Source organism: Protopterus annectens, chromosome 3.part0, assembly GCF_019279795.1.
Source record: "Protopterus annectens isolate FY-2018-M chromosome 3.part0, PAN1.0, whole genome shotgun sequence".
In the NCBI taxonomy this organism is placed as follows: Eukaryota; Metazoa; Chordata; order Ceratodontiformes; family Protopteridae; genus Protopterus; species Protopterus annectens.
In genome coordinates, this window is record NC_056731.1 from 1,985,030,452 (window position 1) to 1,985,051,571 (window position 21,120).

At 38.6% G+C, this 21,120-nt stretch overlaps 1 protein-coding gene across 1 annotated transcript in view; it reads right to left on the reverse strand.

Moving 5' to 3' along the window:
* Positions 1–15,170: 15,170 nt before the first annotated feature.
* LOC122797236 (vasoactive intestinal polypeptide receptor-like) overlaps positions 15,171–21,120 on the reverse strand; it is a 513,255-nt gene continuing 507,305 nt past the window's right edge. The window contains exons 7-8 of the mRNA XM_044066085.1: positions 17,474–17,515; positions 15,171–15,945 (exon numbers count right to left, since the gene is read on the reverse strand). Of these exons, the coding sequence (XP_043922020.1) occupies positions 15,757–15,945; positions 17,474–17,515 (231 nt within the window). The 3' untranslated portion in view covers positions 15,171–15,756. The remainder of the gene's footprint in view (positions 15,946–17,473; positions 17,516–21,120) is intronic.

A 21,120-nucleotide genomic window follows, 5' to 3' on the forward strand; every position in this document is an offset into this window, starting at 1 on the left:
GGAAAATTTTGGAGAATTGCTTTAGCAGCTGATGAAATGTTCATCCAAAAGTCAAGTTTTTCTTCAATTAACACAAACAAGAGGGAGTTTGGAACATCTGACTCACAATAAGTCCCACCAGTCTGGAAACAAAAGGTCAAAAGGATTGTAGTTTAGGACTAACAGAATGAGGAACACATACTACAGGTAGCAATATGTCACCAGCAGCAGTAATATATGAAATAAAGGGGAAGGATGAAAAATGGCACTGATATATACAGTATGATTGGATGTCACAAATCTTCACATCTGTATAAGTGTACAGTTAGTTTTGGTCACAGTCGTTTTTCACTAAAGTTCTCCTCAACAACTTCTGCCTGTCAAATTACAAATTCAATAGCAATTACTCAGAATTCACAAATTTATAAGATCACATCAGAAAACTTGGTTTTTACATTAAAAAGGTTGAAAACTACCAAACTTCGGAAAACACATTTAATTTACTAGCCGTAGCCTTCTAACTTGCTCAGTTTTCATTACAACTTCCAGTACACCCATTTCTTCAGAATGTAAAAGAAATGTAATAGATGTCATTTTAAAGGTATATTTCAAAATGCACATTTTTACTTTGTGAGAAGAAATAAGTCCAGCCTAAGTTTTTAAAATAATCCTTTACATCATATAGGGATAACTTCAATTCTCATGTTCCCGGAGCAGAACAATAGAGTATGGTGATAATCTGGGGCAGGACTAGTTAATATTTCAAGTCTTTAGACCCGTAATTAATGTGACAGCTGTTATTGTTCTGGTATATACAAATATTAGTTTCCACTGCAAACAAAATTTCACAGTCATTGTATGGATGGAACTTTTCAGCTTAGACATAATGGTATTTTTGTACTTTGTATATTTAAGTTAGATGACATTATGTGTCAACATTCTGTACCAAAAATATTGACGGTAGACAACACTTATGAATAAGCATTTAATTTTTTCCTCAATGCCATAGAAGTTAATCGGTTCCAATACTTTTTCAAATGTTCTTCATAACATAATAAAACTGAGTACTGCTTCATTATAACATATAATTCAAGATACAGAACTACTACAATATGTTGACAATTGACTGCGTATACATCAAATCACATCTACAAAACATTGTTTAACAAAGTATTAACATAAACAGATGCTTATTTCAACTTCAGGCTAATATTCCTACCTCTCCTGCTGTGAATTTTCACCTGCTTTTCAAGCAACCATTCATCTTTGCAAATGTTTGTTGTCATTTATAATAATTAGTTTATGACTCACAACACTGAACTGATACTTTTCTATTAAGTTAATCATACAATTAACTATACAGAGTACAACTGACAATAATTCTCTGACTTATTGATGGGTTAACTGCCTAACAAATGAAGCCTTAAGCTCATGAGAAAAATAGTTTGAAAATAGTTTGAATATAGTCCAATTAAAATTAACTAATATGAATCAGACAGTGGAAATACACAGCAGCTAATAAAAGGATGTCCCATTGTAAATAAAGGATAGAAGGAAAACCTGAATGCATATATGCATAACTGTGGTTAGCAAAGCTGAAGACAAAACTGAGTGCTGCAAGTGTGCAGTTCCAATATTTTGTGATAACTGTTGAGAAAAAACAAGGAACTTCAATATGTTAAAACTGTTTTTTTTCACTGTTTCACTGGAAGATACACATCTAATTAGTCAAAACTCCGCTTATGATGTTAGGTTAGGAGCTGTGCAGAAGCAAAAATCTAAGAAGCAGTAAAGATTTATAAATACTTCTAAAAGTATATGCAAGAGATATTGCAATAGTTATCCCACAGCTGTTATATAATGTAAGACAAATCACAATTAAATAAGGATGGTATCTGCATCTAAATAGAATCGCTTTTCTGTTCCAAAATTTGATTCCATAAGATTATATTAACTGTAAGGAAACTGCAGAGATGGTGTTCAATGAGCAGAATGACGTTGGACTTACAGTTACTTAATGTAAGCTCAGTCATTAAAACTCTTACACAGTGACATTCCATGTTATGAATATTGCACAACAACTATTCATATAATATAGGGTAACTGTTCTTATTCATTTATTTATTTATTGTAAAATGAGCTGATCAGATGTTTTAAATAATCAGATGGAGATGCTGGGTGACAGATTCAGCGAGAGTGGATGATGTGTCTCCAGATATGCATGGGGCAATGGGGAATGGCTTACTGATGTGTCCCATTCCATGCCTCTTACATCTGTTTGTATACTCTACAAACTACCATTTTCAAGACACCTAAAGAAAAGCAGTTGGCCAGTCACAAATTTTTAAAAGCAACAGTATCCAAAATGCCTATCTACAAAAGAATAGCATAATGGTTTTGCTGGCAGCCTGTCCCCTTGTCTTCTCATGTAGGGGGGGGGGGCTTCACCTTTACGCCCACATTACTTAAAATGCTAATGACATAGTCACAGAGCCATGGGAAAAGAATAATTAGCAGGCAAGAGGAATCAGAGTAGTTCACTGTGACCACACAGTCTCATTAGGTAGTGGTTAGGGAAACATAACATTGAGGAATCTGGAATGGGGTAGTAATATCCAAACAAATGGACACTGAACACTTGTAGGAAAGAAATTATACAAATCAGGGGCTGGAATAATTGCTAAGGTGTTTCCCTCACAGACACTAGGTACAGAGTTTAATTTTCACCTTTGAGGGAAATTGCCTAGGCTTAAATGGCCCAGAAAAGCAGCTAGCCTAGTACTTACCTATGAACGTATGCACCTAATGGTTATCCTTCTTATGCCTCTAACATAATGATGGTCAGCCATGAAGGGATATTCCTTGACTGATTTATTGCTATCCCTTGACTGATTTATTGCCTGACTGATTTACTGAATGACTGGCTTATCATGTTAGGATATGCTGTTTTTTGCTGTTAAAACTAAGAGAAGCTATAGAAACTGTGAAACAAATTTGCAACTTAGTGTTAACTACCAGAAAACCTTCATCGGTTTTGTACCCAGCAGGTTTGTTATATATGTAAAAGGTAAGACTATATTCTCAGATAATATTACATTAATTGCTAGTACTAATATAAAAGTAAATCCTTCCAGCTAACAGCTTTCACAGCATGCCAGAACACAGCTTCAGACTGTAAAATAACCATTCTTTTCATGACAACATGAGGATATGCAAGTGCAAAACCAAATGAATTTTAATGCAGTAATAAATCGACAGTATGTCACACTCATATTGTGATATCTATACAACCTTCATCAGCACTATCACACAATATTTCTCTGCTTCCATGTTTTCTTATTATACTAACTTAAAAATATATGACCCACAATACTAACTTATTAGTGACATATTCATTCAAGGACTAAGTGACCCACAATACTAACTCATTGGTGACATATTCATTCAAGGACTAAGTGACCCACAATACTGACTTATTGGTGACATATTCATTCAAGGACATACTATATTGTTGAAATTATGACACAGGGATTTATTGTTTATTTCTCTTTTCTGTTTATTCTTGGTGCAGGTTTAAAAGTTAAATAATTAAGACCCCATGGTTTCTCCATTTTAGTAGCACGCATCCTCTCTATACTACCTGTTTTCTGAGTCTGGCAATCTGGCATTTGCAACGTTTGAGTTTCCTATTAAGTAAGCTAGTAATCCCACTATATTTCAGCACTGTATTACCGCCATGATCCATAGCACTGTACTACCACAATGATCGACAGCATTGTAACCACTATAAACTGATCCATAGCATTGTAACCACTGTAAACTGATCCATAGCACTGTAACCACTGTAAGCTGATCCATAGCACTGTAACCACTGTAAGTTGATCCATAGCACTGTAACCACTGTAAACTGATCCATAGCACTATAACTACTGTAAACTGATCCATAGGTTCATAGGTAGGTACTAGGCTATCGGCCCTGGGGCCTATACAAGCCCAGCCAAAAAGGTACCCTGGCTTTTGCCACTCAAGAAAATTATTTTCCTGTGCCACTGTCGAGCAGAGTCACAGACGTGATCTCCATGGTGCATTTCCTATTTCCCATCCAATCATCAAGATTTTTCTTGAAGAGTGCTAATGAGGAGCTTTGTTTGATATAGATAGGTAGTTTATTTAGAGTATGGGAAGTCTCTGGCACAGGAATCTATCTCTCCGGCATTTTCTGTTTATTGTGGTGACAAGGTTTAGGTCCCTAGAGCGTGTAGCTCAGAGAGACTGGGATTTCTTTAAGTGGAGCATGTCCAACAGCTCTGGGTTTGACACAGCTTTGTATGTTAGGCAGAGATTGCCTCTGAGTAGGCGATATGCAACAGAGTAAAGCTGGAGTTTTTTGAGGCGGTCTGCATAGGCCATCTTTTTGAGGCCAGTAATCCTCCTTGTGAGGTATTTCTGCAGCCTTTCCAGTTGTTGTAGATGTCTTGTGAGGTACATATCAAAAGGGGCATTGTACTCTATAATGGGTCTAATGAGTGATGAGTAGAGGGGAACACGGACCTCTTTCTTCTGGATGAGAAACCTTTTGTGATGAGGTGTGCCACATAGAATGATTTCCTGACTACTGTGGCAATGTGATTATCAAAGGAGAGACTACTGTCCACCTGTGTCCCAAGGTCTCTTATCACACTTTCAGTGTTAAGTAGACTACCACCTATGTTGTAGTTCATGGCTACAGAGTTTTTGCCAAAGGGGATGACAATGCACTTTTTGGCATTGAGCTTGAGGCCATGGCTTTGACACCAGGCATCTGTCTCAGTGAGGCCCTTTTGTAGGATGTCCACACCATTAAGAGTTTTGATTATGGCTCCTAGTTTGCAGTCATCTTGTTGCCCCTGGTGGTCATGTGGATAAGTTGATCCAGGGCATTGGAGTTTATGAATTCCAGAAAGCGTTGAGCGAAGTAGTTGCAAGAAAAGAGGAGTGGGAATCCTGGGGCATGGTGGGGGATCTGTAGCAAGCTACAATTTGGATTGCAGTTTTACCCAGAGTTAGTTGCACTTGGATAACCTTGGCTGCATTATGCTGAGCAACTAGCCTGGAGGTGTGGATATCCTCAATTAATGTGGACACACCTCCGCCTTTGGTGTTCCGGTCCAGGTTACATGGCCGGAAAGTGTGCAAACTATAAAGTGATCCATAGCATTGTAAACACTGTAAACTGGAGATTTCCATGAACTCTGTCAGAGCCAAAGTGTGACAAATTTCCCCTGAACCACAGTTTGAAGACAGTATGTGTTTGCAAATGGACATTCAGTGAACAAACACAACACATAGCATTTGCTGTGGCACATATTAGCCTTGCCTAATCACAGAATGCAGCTAAAGATGCGTGAGAGGAGATATTATACAGGGTAAGAAGGTCATGGGTGAGTAAATAATAAAGTATGCAGTAGTGGATGACTGCATATTTGAAAATGAGGAAACAGTTATGACTCAGCATTGATGATATACACTGGGATATAAAGGACTACAGTAATATCAGAATCACTGAACTTCCTTGTGCAGTTCTACTAGTTGTAAACAAGGGGATTTCACTTCAGTGAATGTTTGAAGTGTGTGATAGTGAGAAGTTGAATATGAGATCTGTTTTGTTATGTTCTTGGTATATAACTGCTTTACCTGTTTTATTATTCTTCATACTAATGGACACAGATTTTTAATGATAAATGGAGTTGGGAAAGAGAATGTATTGTCCTGGTATTGTCCTAGGTCAGTTACTGACAGTAAGTCTTGGAATGAGAAAATTGCTTAACAAGAAAAGGAGAGGAGAAGTTGTCCATCAGGTCCTGGATAGAGCAAGGCCAAAACAATAAGGGGTGGTCTGGGTCATGAGGGAATATATCCATGGTCATAACGGTCAGGCCTCTTTCTCAGGTAGAGGTAACAGCCTGCAGAGGTTTTTACTCACTTCCCTGTGAACAGATAATACCTTGACATGGTTTTCAGTTTTAGTCTAATTTGTGGTACTGAAGATAAGGCCTTGAAACATGTAACTGGGATTAAAACTGGGAAAGGGGTGAGCTTGTATAACTTTTAGAGGGTTCCAGATCATGTTTTTTTATAAATAAAGCTTGTAGATATGTTTAAAATATGTTTGATTGAGAAACCAAATATGATTTGTTGTTTTAGAGAGTTGGTTTTGGTCTGGTAATTATTAATCCTTTCATCTGTGGTTCTGATTTACAATGAAGGATGGAACATGTGTAGCTAGGCTGTTAATGCTTTAAAACATTAATTTTCCTGTGCAGAGAAATCTATTGCCTTTGGATTATATCTGCTGTCTCAGTTTCTTTCCCTTGTTGAGAATCTGGTGGCATTGCATGGCTTATGCTCCTCATACTTTGAAATAATAAATAGGATAAAGTCACTAGTGATTTCACTTGTGAAGAATCAGCTCATAGGTAGGTACTAGGCTACTGGTGCTAGGGCCTATACAAGCCTAGCCAAAAAGGTACCCTGGCTTTCGCCACCCAAGAAAATTATTTTCCTGTGCCCCTGTCAAGCAGAACCACAGAAGTGATCCCTGGGGTGAATTTCCTATTACCCATCCAATCATCAAGATTTTTCTTGAAGAGTGCTAATGAGGAGCTCTGTTTGACATAGATACGTAGTCTGTTCCAGAGTATGGGAAGTCTCTGGGACAGGAATCTATCCCTCCAGCATGTTCTGTTTATTTCGGTGACAAGGTTTAGGTCCCTAGAGCGTGTAGCTTGGAGGGATTGGGATTTCTTTAAGTGGAGCATGTCCAACAGCTCTGGGTTTGACATAGCTTTGTATGTTAGACAGAGATCACCTCTGAGTAGGCGATATACGATGGAGTAAAGCTGGAGTTTTTTGAGACGGTCTGTGTAAGGCATCTGTTTGAGGCCAGTAATCCTCTTTGTGAGGTATTTTTGTGGCCTTTCCAGTTGTTGTAGATGTCTTGTGAGGTACATACCAAAAGGGGCATTGTACTCTATAATGGGTCTAATGAGTGACGAATAGAGGGACACAATGACCTCTTTTTTTCTGGATGAGAAACCTTTTGTGATGAGGTGTGCCACATAGAAGGATTTCCTGACCACTATGGAGAAGGAAAGGGATTAATGTTGGCAGCGACTGTGAAAGAGGAAAACCTAATTCCATATTAACTGGTCACTTAGACTTAAGTGATCTTTAATTTTATTTTCTGGAATGTAAACTGTGAAGTTGTCAATTTGCTTCCCTCCCCCTTTTTTTCTTGTCTTCTTCACCCTCAAACTCTATTTGTTTTACTATTCATGTGGTAACGCATTGGTGGGATCTACTATTTGTTTAATTTTAGTCAAAGATCAGAATTTGGTGGAGTATGCCCTTTCACTGGTAATACAGTTTTGTGAGGTTCTGATTATGCAGGGTTCTGTTATTTGCAATTTCTGTTTTGCCAGTGGAGTTTGAAGTCAGACAATGCAGTCTGTAAGTACCCGCTTTCATTTGTGGGATAGACTAGAAGTCATGGCTTATTGTTTCATGATTGCTTTTTAAAAGAAATCAATAAAATATAAGTGATGTTCTAACAATGGCATGAACATGTCTAGCCTTTGACCATCATATGCATGTCAATGACAGTGAGGAAACCATTCTATGTTGTGCAACTTATATATAAAGGTATGACATCTAGGTCCAAGGAGGTCATAGTGCCATTGTATTCGGCATTCATCAGACCTATCATTGAGTGCAATGCCATCATTGGTATGTAATTAACAAGGAACAACCAACATTTGGAGCTCCCACAGAGGTTACTTGCTAAAGGAATAGAGGGTGGAAATAACATATCTGTGCAGACTGCCTCAAAGCCCTATCCCTGTTGAGAGGAGTTCTATGACTGTCAGGCAAGGCATCATCAGACCCCCTCTGATGGATGTCCACATATCCACAAAACAAACAGCACCCAAATTACCCATTCTAAAGACTTAAGTCTTGTCTGTGATATAAACAGGACCTGCTGCCAAGACAGTTATGTATCCCAGAGACTACCACTTCTCTGGAAAGGGCTGCCCATCCATGTGAGGCAGAGTTCATCCCTAGCCAAAGTGGAGTGCAGTTTGGATAACTGAATGTGGAATAGGAAATTCATCCCTGGTTTGGCATTTATGTTTCTAGTGGACACAAGTAGCCTATAAATGCTTCATCTTCCATGCCCCTGCTGACACTTAATAAGGGTACCAGAATTTGTCAGCGTTTGGGATGCATGAGTAGGCTTAAAAAGGCCAAAGTGTTCATTAGTGTAAAACACATATATGAACCTATCAACCTATGAAAAACACAGCCTAACTTTGACGTCTTCTTTTTTTTTTTGTTTGTTTTGTTTTGCATTTTGACATCAGCAATATTCATTAAAATGTTTAAAACATAGAAAAGTAATAATGGGAGAAAATAATAAAATAGCATAAATATACAAAGAAATGTTGGTTGATGGAAGGGAAATGAGACATTTTCATTAATGACTGTGCGACAGGTCTGCATGTTTTAAAAAGGAAAAAATTTAAAATAAACCTAGTTCAGTTACTGTTGAACACTGAACTAGATGGCACATGACTATGATATTAGTATACTTACTGTTGATATCAGGCTGGTCAGAAGGTTGCAGGCTCTAACCTCATATCAACTGCTTGTATATGAAGACAAAAAGGTTGCTGGTTTTGCAATTGGAAAATAAAGAGTGTGACAGAAGATATAACAAAGCAAGTGGGCTTGCCAGACTGCCATCATTATCAGATTTGTGATATGGATCTAGTTTTTTCATGATTTGTTTATGGAAGGAGAGGTCAGAACAGGGAGAGAGGGAGAGGGAAGGTTGTCTCTTGATAAGGTATTTGGTCGGCTCACCAACCCATTCTTTTTTGAATACTTCATCAATCTTTACCAATATATTGTCCCTCCCACAGAAATGGGGGTGGGGGTGTTGGAAGAATAACGTGGAGAAATATAAATGTAAACGTAAAACTTGTTTTGGCTAAGTATTCTCCTTCTTTTGTCAAATTGTGCACTAGGTGTTATGGCTGAAAAGAACCAATTTGCTGGGCACTAAGCCCTAGGCTATGGCATTATTTGCAGAAATTTGACAAGTGATAGAACCAAGCAAAGAAAGTGGTCTGTGTAACAGTGGAAAAGAAATCAGAACTTCAAGCCTGCCCTTGTCTCACACAGGGATGAGGCCTTCCAAACAGGATGATGGACCAGAGAGGATGGAAGTGAGGAGCTGTTGTCAGCTTATCCATCTTGGAGGGAGAGCTATGTTCAGTGCTTGTGTGACACCTTAGTGGATCAGAAGGTGTTGCAACTGCAGGGCAGGAGTCTATTGTGTGCATGCTGCAAAGCAGTGTTTACACAGAGTAACTTAGAGAACAGTATGCATGCGTATGCATGCACCTGTGTGTGTGTGTGTGTGTGTGTGTGTGTGTGTGTGTGTGTGTGTGTGTGTGTGTGTGTGTGTGTGTGTGTGTGTGTGTGTGTGTGTGCATGAGTGTGTGTGTGTGTGTGTGTGTGTGTGTGTGTGTGTGTGTGTGTGTGTGTGTGTGTGTGTGTGTGTGTGTGTGTGTGTGTGTGTGTGTGTGTGTGTGTGTGTGTGTGTGTGTGTGTGTGTGTGTGTGTACAGACATTCACTGTTACCCAAAGTAGATAGCATTATTTAGGAGAGGAACAAATGTGCCAATGGGTTGAAGGAAAGGGGAAAACTGGGCAAGACCGAGTGGAATAGGGAGAGAAAATAAATAAAGAAAACAAAGTCCTAGATGATAGACAAGGTCATCCAGGTCTGGGCTCACAGAGACAGCAATTCAGCAATAATGAAAGTAATGGATCCAAAGAAGGAACCGGGGTTATCAAATTCTAGGACCAGGTAGAACAGAGCTAACCTAGCCCTGAAAACACATAAAGGTTTTGGTGAAGGCAGTTTTCTAAAAGGCTTAAATTAGTATATTGATTCTGCTGTAGAGTTACTGGTCTTGGGCAATAGATCGATTATGGGCCATAATAGGTGAAGGTCACAGAGCATATGGGTGATCCTTTGAAGGTTGATACTTCTGAAGTCCATAGCTTCAGAGTCAGAGTTTCATCAATAATGTATAGAGTAAGGTATCGGTGACCCCAGTGAGATATGACACAGCTGGTCCTGCTCTAATTTGCTGGTTCAAGAGACAAGGGGAACACAGTCAATACTGGCATGGTTACTTATTGTAACATACACACATATCACAGATAGTGAGAAGGAAAACACAGCAAGAGCATTAAGTACAAATATTTGATGCTTTGGATCTGGGTGGAGTGCAAGGAAGAGTGGAGGAAAGGGGTCCATTCAGTAAAGATTTACTGGTAGACTTGCCAGCACTGAGCAAGGGTAAACCAAGCAGACTCAGGCATAAGACTTAGAAAAACAGGGTTAGGCTTTATTTGACAATGATAACGATACAGGAACACATTCTGCCAGCACCGTCCTACTTCCTCATAATATGGGAAGTGAAGTGCATGTCGAGACAAGCAATGAAAGAATGGCTAAAGTGCACCAGACATCCCAACACATGGTTGTGTCCATTGTGGCTGGGGCAATCAGCAGGTAGAAAAAAAATGGGCAGTGAAGCCCCACTTAGCTTAAAATACCACAATGGAAGTTTACAAACAAATGCTGGGCCTATAGTCAGGATGGGAGGTGTTACATGGGGGTTAGAGATTTTTAAAAAAATGGAATGCAATTTTTAGGCAATTGGCTGCAGGCTAGTACAGGGGAGCAGGTGATTTGGTGGTGACTTCAGAAAGACATCAGGTATTTATTTTGAATCAGATAAATGAGGATTTTGTCTCTGTTGGAGTGAGGAGACCGTGATGTTAGCACTCATTTTCTCTTCTTCACTTTTGGTTGTTCCCATTAGGGGTCACCACAGTGGATCATCTGTTTCCATTTCTTCCTGTCCTCTGCACCTTGCTCTGTCAAACCAACCACCTGCATGTCTTCTCACACCACATCCATAAACCTTATCTTAGGCCTTCCTCTTTTCCTCTTACCTGGCAACTTCATCCTTAACATCATTTTCCCAATATACCCAGCATCCCTCCTCAGCACATGTCCAAACCAATGCAGTCTCGCCTCTCTGGCTTTGCCGCCAAACCATCCATCCTGAGCTGACCCTCTAATATACTAATTCCTAATCCTGTCCATCTTTGTCACACCCAGTACAAATCTTAACATTTTTAACTCACCACTTCCAGCTCTAACTCCTGCCTTTTTGTCAATGTCACAATCTCCAACCCATACAACATAGCTGGTCTCACTACCTTCTTGTTAGCACTCCTGTTAGACAGGATATATTCCAGCAGCCTCTATCCAGCTACATAGATAAAAAGCTGAGGCATTGTTTAATGCTAGGATATAAATACAGGTTTGCCTCTGCAATTTAACAATCAGTTGGGGAAGGTTTAGCTGAAGGTGCTGGTGTATAAGAAAGCTGTGGCCCAGGCAGTGCTAAACAAGAAATACAGTCTGAGAGGGCTGTGGGATAATTTGAGACACTAGGTTTGAGTGTTTCAAATGCAGTATATTTGGTTTGGTTCCCAGCAAGAGAAAAAGGGAATTCTGACTTACACATTATCTATTATATGCAAAGAATGTGAAAAAAAACCCCAGCTAAGGTGCAAAACACATCATGTGATAACTTGACCCACTTCATAAAAGCTGTATGATGTTGGATGATGAATCTGCTATTCAGTTTCTCCACATTTAGAGTTAGGACTGACATTTGCTGACAATGCAGCTGAATGAAACACTGTTTTCACAAATGCATGCTGTGTGACTTTATGGTGGCTTGTATTTGTCCATTTTACACAATGTCTGGGAGTTAGATGATCCTTTTTAACTTATTAATTTCTTACTTGGCTTTCTTCTCATAAAACATGGTAGGAAGGCCACTAGGAAGGGCATATTTCTCTGCATCTTTTTCCATCCTAGCCTGCTAGCCTGTAACCACCAGGAATCCCGAATAACACACCCACCCTGGTTCCCTGATGGTGTATCCTCAGCCAGCAGATCCATACATTAGGGTTGTGCAGGAAGTGTCATCATCCAGATAGGCATTTGATGTGGATAAGTAAGTACTTTGCAGTTTATGTAATTTAATCCCAGCCCCTCATAGTAACATTTCCACTTATGTCACTGTAAGGCATTTAGTCTCCCACTAGGTTCATACATGTGTGCTCAATTGCATGCAAAGATGGGAGCTACCATCACTGGCTTATGCAACCACATAACATGTCCCACCTAAATGACCACTGCTTTTGGAGCTGTGTGTGAACTCTGCTGCATGCCACTGGAGCAGTAAAAACAGTCAGCCAGGAAACCACCACCCTCCTACCAAGATAGTTGCATCCTTGCTATCCATTCTCCCTTGCTTTGCTGTTAGTAATCCAAGCTACTACTCGAATCCAGGCTGCTGAGACTTTATCCCTCTATGCCAGTGGCATTGCAATGTTTCACACAGCCTGTCAAAGAAAGGGGGCTCTTTTAACAAAAGACAGCAGACATTTCCTCCTAAAATATCAGGCTTGCTTGGAATGAGTTGCAGTCTCCAGGACAGAAAAATTAGATGTTGATGAAGGAACAAAAGGCTAGGCAGGGTAACATCATTACAACCCTGTTGAACTTCCACAATTTTCATGTAGGTAAGTAGCTTTAGTGAGAACTCAAATGTCGTAAGTGCCCAGTTTGCTGAGATTGAAACCATAGAACACCTGGCCACACAGCAAAGAGTTGCCATCCAGCTTAGGGAAGATTTGACACAATGTTTCAACATTTGCAATGGAACATCTTTCTGGCAGCAAAACAGAATAGAGAGTAATGATCTTCAGCTTAGTCAGCTGCCTCGGGAACATCTGGGGTGTCTTTACTTGAGAAATGGTTTGCTGCTTCCTGGCCAAAGCTTTGCATATAGTTAGGTATGGTGAATGGCATTACTTTACTGGAAGTATTGCTGACTTGGGTAGCATGTGTAGTTTTAAGCTGAGCTGCTGGATAAGAAGATTGTTTCATTCTGATAAAACGCAACAGTTTTTACTCTGAAGAAAATTATTAAACCTGCCACTACATGGACTTTATTGTGGCAGTTAATGTTGAACCACTTAAAAATCAGTTTGTCATTTTTTGCATGCATTTTTTTTCTTGTGACAGCAATCTGATAGCTACCACAGTTTCACAGGATCAGTGAACATTAATTACATGCACAGCCTACAAGAGTATGAACATACCCAAAGAGATCTGAATAACTGACAAAATCACGCAAGTCTGTGGTCTCCTAGTATGAGGAGCTATCCCAATAGGGAAGCAGGCATTTGATATCCTAGGAGCACTTCATTAGGGGGTGCAGAAGGTGATGTTAGGGTACATCTGATGGAGATCAGCTTTGCCTTCCAAGTACAAGAATTTGCAACCTCCACCAAACAATGGATTAATGGAAATATGCTAAATGGCTGAGCTAGGCTGCATGCTCAACATTATGACCAAAGTAAACCCTGGGCTAACGTTTTGCTGCCCACCACTTTGCAGGTCTTCCATAGTATTTGTCAGGACTACAGTTTCTATGTTACCTTTGGGATGGTGTCAACTTTCCTATGTTTGGGAACCTGGGCAGTTTAGCAAAGGCATTGCACACACCTCTTTGTTGGAAGGACATACTGATCTCAGATGAATAGGTAGTAGTTTGGTTAAACACTTTAAAAACAGATGAGTAAGTGAAAGGATAGCAGGTTTCATTACAGAAGGATAGAAGGATGCTAAAAACATCTGTGATGTGTTATCTGGGATTCTGCATAACTACCAGTATCATACTTGGTGACCAAAAGGTATTGGGTCTATATTAGGAAACCGAAACACCATTTATTCGAATACCACAACACTGACACACATAGCTCGAACCACAAATATGCCGAACCCCCCAAACCACGAAATTTAAAATCTCGAATGGTCATAGTCGGCCAACACCATGGCGCGCTACATACTACGTACCCAAACATAATAAACAAAACACATACATGCACTAACCAAACACTACTTCTAACCCTACACTAAACCTTACATACATTACTATCTATGCAGCTACCTTAACCCGTACCCTAACCCTAAGGTCCGTAACTATCGCACACTTACCCTACAGACATATACCCAAACAAAATAAATAATCCACACATATACACTTAACAAAACCCTACTTCTAACCCTACACTAAACCTTACATACATTACCTATCTATGCACTTACGTTAACCTGCACCCTAACCCTAAGGTCCGTAATTATCGCACACTTACCTTACGGAGCTATACGGCAGATGGGCCAACCATAATAATTCGATATTTCGTGTTTTGCGGTTTTGGATGTTCGCTGTTACCGTAGTTCACGCTATACGTGCCGCTCAATTCCAATTCATTCAAAAAGATCTTCGGGCTTCTAATATAGACCCAAGGTATTTAGGGATAGTGCAAGGGAGGTAATGTGGGGACAGCAGTTTGAAGTATCATCAAAGAAATCCCTTTGACACACAGGCATTGATCCCTCATTTTATGCATATTGTTTTAAGATACAGCAGGTATCTAGCCTAGCTGGTTTGCACTGTGGATACATTAATTTGATGTGTTATTGAACAAAGTTGTGTGCCAGACAGGCACTGACTCTGCAACATAAGGAAGTTGTTGAAAAAATGTGTGCGTTTCATAAATGTTATGTAATTAAAGACAAAGACATTCATAATGATAATTTTAGTGCATCTTAAAAGCATTATGTTGAAAGTACTGAATACATCTACCTGTCTGTAAATTCAGTCATAGTTGCGGTGTGGTATTTGTTATTGGAGTAGTGCGAACCTATGATAAAGGAGTGGCCACAGACTTAAAAGGAACCAACATTCTAGGGAGATGCCGAAATGTGGAATCTGTGTGTGTGTATGTGTGTGTGTGTGTGTGTGTGTGTGTGTGTGTGTGTGTGTGTGTGTGTGTGTGTGTGTGTGTGTGTGCGTGTGTGTTTGTGTGTGTGTGAGACCTATGTATAATGATATGTATAGTATACATATATATTTTCAACCTTAATTATGTAATGAACCAATAAAACAAATACATTTTCCAGATAACTGTTTGAGCCCACTTTTGTCATATATTTAGATTATCAATCTTAAATGATTTAGCAGATAAACATGAGTCTCATACATTTTTCTGAAACAAAGAAATCTACTACACATTTTAAATAACTACCACTGAGGCTGATGACACTGAAATAGGAGGTGGAAAAATAAGGGCTTACATTTATATGAGTGGCACAGATTGCCATTTAGCCTATTTGCACTTAATGGTGCAGTTAACCATTGCATTATCACTTTCTTCACTCACTGAACAGTTGTGTCTGAGTTAGATGACCACTTTTCAGAGTTATTTTCGGATTCAGGATGCATCACAAGCATCCACATCCTAAGAGGGCAGTAATAAGATAATGGCATCAGTAAAGCCACTTAGTTAAGTACATCAGCTTGATTGCTAAAGAGTGTCTCAGTTTGTTAAAGAACACAGACTGACCAATAAGTGCAGTGTAAGGAAATGTTTTTCAGAAAAGCATAAGCAATGTTCTCACAAAGAACAGCACAGACTTTTGACTAAGGATATGAAAAAGACCCCAGTGTATAGCATGCCTGACAAAGGCAAGATACATGAATATAGGTCAAAAAAAGTTACATTTTTTTACACGGCTGAGATAGAGTTGTGGTACCATGATGACGTTTGCTTAGGACTGAGCTTTTCCAGTAATGACGACTGAGTTACAAAGTTGGTGGCACTGCTTTCTAAGGGCGTATTCAGGCTTTTCTGGCTGAGGCTGAAATACCTTTGACACTGCCACCTTCGCAGATATTTCTTGATCTCATTCTGGACCTAAGGGAAAAATCACACTGATGGTTAGGAATGATTTTCATGGAACGCATGCTTGATTAACAGAATGGTGCGTGTAATAATGTTACCAGTATATGAAACATAATCAAAGACCACTATGCACAAACAGCCCCAGAAGTGATGACATTAACTATGTTCACTAATAGCATGCAGATCAGCTTCAACATAAAAATGAATCATCATGATTAGGATTTAAAGAAGGTTGTGCTCTATCATCATTTATCCATCTAACTAAAGTGGTGCCACATCCCAGCAGGGTGTTAACATTCTAGATCTACTGCTAATAGATAACGAAGAATATATACCACTGCCCCTGTGTCCACAGTTCTTAGTTAAATAAAGATCATCTATTGCTCATTTCTGGATGATCACTGCATTTTTCAGTGCAACAGTGTTTGCCAAGATTAAGAATTTGATGGACGCGGATCATGACTCTTAACTGTTTTGCTCATGAATTCCGGACAAAGACAAGTATAATGGGGAAAGAAAAAGGCCCCAAATCCGGACAATTTTAAATTGCACTTTCATTCACATGAAAAAAAAAAAACAGCGGATGTTGTATCACCATACATTTTTTGAGTAATAAGATATTTATGAAATTATAGTGCCTGGCATTATTGATTGAACTATAACCCCAATAATTTAACAGAAAAATCAAACATTTTTATGAGGGATAGGTCGAAAATATGAGGCAAAATCAGGGATATTCTGCAAAATCAGAAACTTTTGAAACACACTGCACAAATTTTGACTGTTATTTGAACTTCAAAGCCCATTATTTAAATGAAAAGGTTTATTATTAAACTACATGAAGATCACAGAACATATTTTTCATTATACTTTGATAGTCCATCTGAATGTATGTGGTGAAATATAACAAATATGAGATATGCACAGCTTGCATGGCTCAGTGTTATAAAATGCACTTCAAAACGACAAATTGTAAAAGCAAAATAAATACATAAAGAGATAAATAAAATAAAAAAATACAAAAGTAAAAAATAAAAACAAAATAAATAAAAAAAATCTTCATATTACTAGTATTTGTAATATCATGTACATGTGTAAAGTTTGTCCACTTCCATGAAAAACATCATTAATGAGAAAAGGAATAACATGTAACTTACTTTAATAAGATCAAGGACAGTAATGACTATTACAACTACATGGATACTATTAGTCTTATATTTCATTATGATTTAGCAGAACCTGTAATAATGAAATAGATCCATCCATCATTAATATTAATTTAAATTTGTAGTAATTTGGTGAGCTTACTGTCTTTGACTAAATTTATTTCTTATGAAAAAGCATTACATTACGAAACTAGATCATAGCTTGATCATAGCTAAGCCAACATTTATTTTAGTTAGTTATGTGTCTGTGTATTATTTGAGTTTATCCCAATGCAAGTCTAATACAAACATATTTATGGATCACAAAATTAAGTAAAACAACACAGGGATTCAAAAAAAGAAAGTATTTACACATTTTTCATCAAGCTACTTACCTCACCATTCATGAAACAGTAGAGAAGGGCGACAACAAAACCCTGAAGGAAAACAAAAATGTTTAAAAGAGAAATTCAATAAAATTACTTTTTAAGTGATCATACTCTACAATTTGACAGGCAATCAGTAGTCCAGTAGGCAAAATGTGACTGCTCTAATCACTATGAGTTACATGGCAATTGGTTTCAAGATGTACCGTTAAAATTGGTATGATGGTCTGTCTGCATTGCTGCTATATATCAGCTTGTCTACATTAACAATTATTCAAGAGAAAAGGACATGCATAATTTTTTTATTATTCCCTCTTGTAAAGTAACATTTTATCTAGTACCATAGAATTAAGTACAATAAGTAAAGCCAGAACTGTGCCTTTATTTATTAAAGCCTGTCATAGAAATGTACCTCAGACCAGTAGTACATATGAACATTTGTAAAACAATCCCAGGGATTCATTAACAATCATGTACACTTCTATCTAAGCCTATATTATTTGTGCACATTAGAGCAAATAGCAATGGTGCTCATTGAATATGCAAGCTGCTAAGCAAGCCACAACATTCAGCAGCACCTGTTCGTGGCCACCAAAAATGGGAGTGGCCATAAAGAAGTATATAAAGGCAAACCTAGTGAAGTCAGCATGCATGGAGAGCATAACGCAAGGCGATGGCAACTAAAGAATTAAGATGCAGGAGAAGTTAAATGGGGATCTGTAAGCATGTACGTAGCAAAATACAGAGGGACATGACACAGAAACAGGCACAGAGGTGTCACATTGACCAGGATATAAACAGAATAATGATCAGACATACATATTTGCCATTTGTTTAACTATAACTGGTATGCAAATTGAGTCATTCTAATGTGTCATGTGTAGGACATGTATATAAATCAAGGTACAAGTCAAGAATAGTCCATTTCCTGACAAATGTGTTGTATTTCTGAATGTCATTTATTTATTTATTATTTGTTTACTGGGAAATTCCAACTTAGAACAAGCCAAATTTCATTGGGGGCCCAGGGAGAAATGCTCCAGACTCATGTCTTTGTAACGTGGGAGGAAACCCACACAAATGCAGGGAGGACATGCAGACTCCACAGAGAAGGCACGCCAGCTGAGAATGAACCAAAGAACCTGTTACTGTGAGGAGTCAATGCAAACCGCTGCATCACTGTGCCGTCCTGATATTTATCAACTTGCCTGGAATGTATTTGTGTGTATATTACAAATGTATTGGTATCCCACACAAGATATGGGCAAAATAACTGTGCATACCAGCATTATGCTGTTATACAACAGCTAATGGGCAAATGTAGCAAATGTCTGGCTACAGTTATTTGTGACTTTGATGCACCGTGTCACTTTATCAATGATGCAACGAGTGTCCTTCCCAGTGTAACTGCCACACCAGACATGCTGACTTGAATAATTGTATTAAAGTATAGACATGAATGCAATATATTACAGTTGATATATAGCCCTGAACAGAATCCTGTTAAGAACAATATTAAGAACCATGTGATAGTACAGTAACATACAACACAACCAAGCATTAACATCACCTGTTGTAGATTTACATTGCACATACACCAAATGCACACTAGCCTGTCAAATATGTTGTTATCCTTCACCCGCAGGTCACTAACTGCATTGTGCAGATGGCGACAAAGCTGACACGAAAGAAAGGCTAATTCAAGTAAGTACTGATAAAGAACAACAAATGACATCAAATATATAGGTTCATGGGTTCATAGGTTGGTACTAGGTTATCAGCCCAAGGGCCTATACAAGCCTAGCCATAACAATTCCCTGGATATTTCTTCCCACAATATTTATTTCCCTGGACCCCTATCTAGCAGGGGGACTGACGTGATCCCTGGGGTGAATTTCCTATCTCCCATCCAATCATGACTTTCATTTGTTAACGTTCTCTTTACTAAACAACACACTTTTACTATATAACTATATTGGGCATGCTCACAAGGAATTACAAGGCAGACTTTCATAACATTAGCTAATCAACACAAACACACAAGAAAGCCTAATAACACAGACCCACTCACACTTTCTGATTTTACAGCATGCCATGCAGTAAGAAATGTTACACAAGCCCTCTCGTCCTATAAAGTCCTAGAGGGTGAACAAAAGAATTACAGTAATACGTATGAAGACAAACAACATAGAGCTTATTAATTTGGAAAATAAGTAATGCCTGTGAGCAGTCACTGACAAACTCAGCATATGCATCCTACCAGACATGAACACATGCCAGGGCAGTTTCCAGAATGGTGTGCATCAACCACTGATGCCACAGAAAGATGCATGTTGTTTATGTCACAAAGAACACAATTAAGGGATTGACATAAGGTGTTTACCTCATAGGCACAAGCTACAGGGTTTGATTCTCAGCTTTGAAGGGAAATTGGCTTGGCTTAAAATGCCCTGCAAGGGCAGCTAGCCTAGTACTCATCTATGAACCTGTGAACATCAGTGTCTTATTGCAATGGGTGCTGATTCTCTAACTTGGAGTGTGAGACATTAAAAATGTGTCCCTCTTAATGTGCCATATATACTTTCTTTTCCTAAGCCACTTCTGTCTGCCACAGTTGTTCAACAGACAGATGTTACCAGATTCAAACCCCTGTCAGTCATTCTAAACACTCCACAGAGCTGTACATTAACTGCATCTGCCACAGTAGATTGTAATGGAGATTGCCAAAAATAACACAACTCAAGGTGTAACGCTATAAAGGGGTTTGATCTTAATTTATCCAATAAAATGTTGTCAAAGTGATGAGAAGGAGATAGCTATGGTAATGTTTACAGAACTGTGAACAGTCCAATATCGCCATTGCTTGGCTAGGCTATTCTTTCCTGTCCACATCCCTTTGTACACACGCAGTACCAGGATGAAGCCACAGTCTGTCTATGTAAATATACTATACAAGTCAGTATTAACTGCACGTACCATGGGAGCACTCACAAGATTCCCACAATACCTGTTTGACTCCCATGAAATCCCCATATGTGTTGAAAGTTGTTTGTCCAACAAAAAAATGGATAGAGATAACTTGATGCAACAGTGTTTGTGTCACATCAGTACAGTGAGATAATGCTGTCCTTTGTTGGAATTGAACAACTGCCTATGTAAGTCCACAGGCTAATGAAATGTGTATCACACATACCACAGTGCATGCCTTACCACACAGGTGAGACTCCACATATGTAAAGTCATGACATTGTATCATATCATATCATATCATATCGTATCAGAAGCTCCACGATATTGTGCAGACTGAACATGTCACAGGAGAATCCTTACTACAACTGAGAGATATTTATGCATTTGAAGGCATTACATCATCGTATTATTGCAAAGCATATGTGTGCCTGTAGTTTAGTTAAAGAATAGTGCAATCTGTCTCGTTTTCACAAGGTATTACATGATGTTTGGTATATCCAAACCCACAGAATGCATAATGCAGTCATTACTGTGACAGCAGAAATTATAATCACGCATGATATGTAGATAAGCATGGATTCAAACTCATGGCTTACTAAAGCAACAAGCTTCAGAAGATTTTCTCATTTCCTCATACCATAGGAGAAAGCATACTACTAGCATTATAAAAGAAAACATTTCAACAA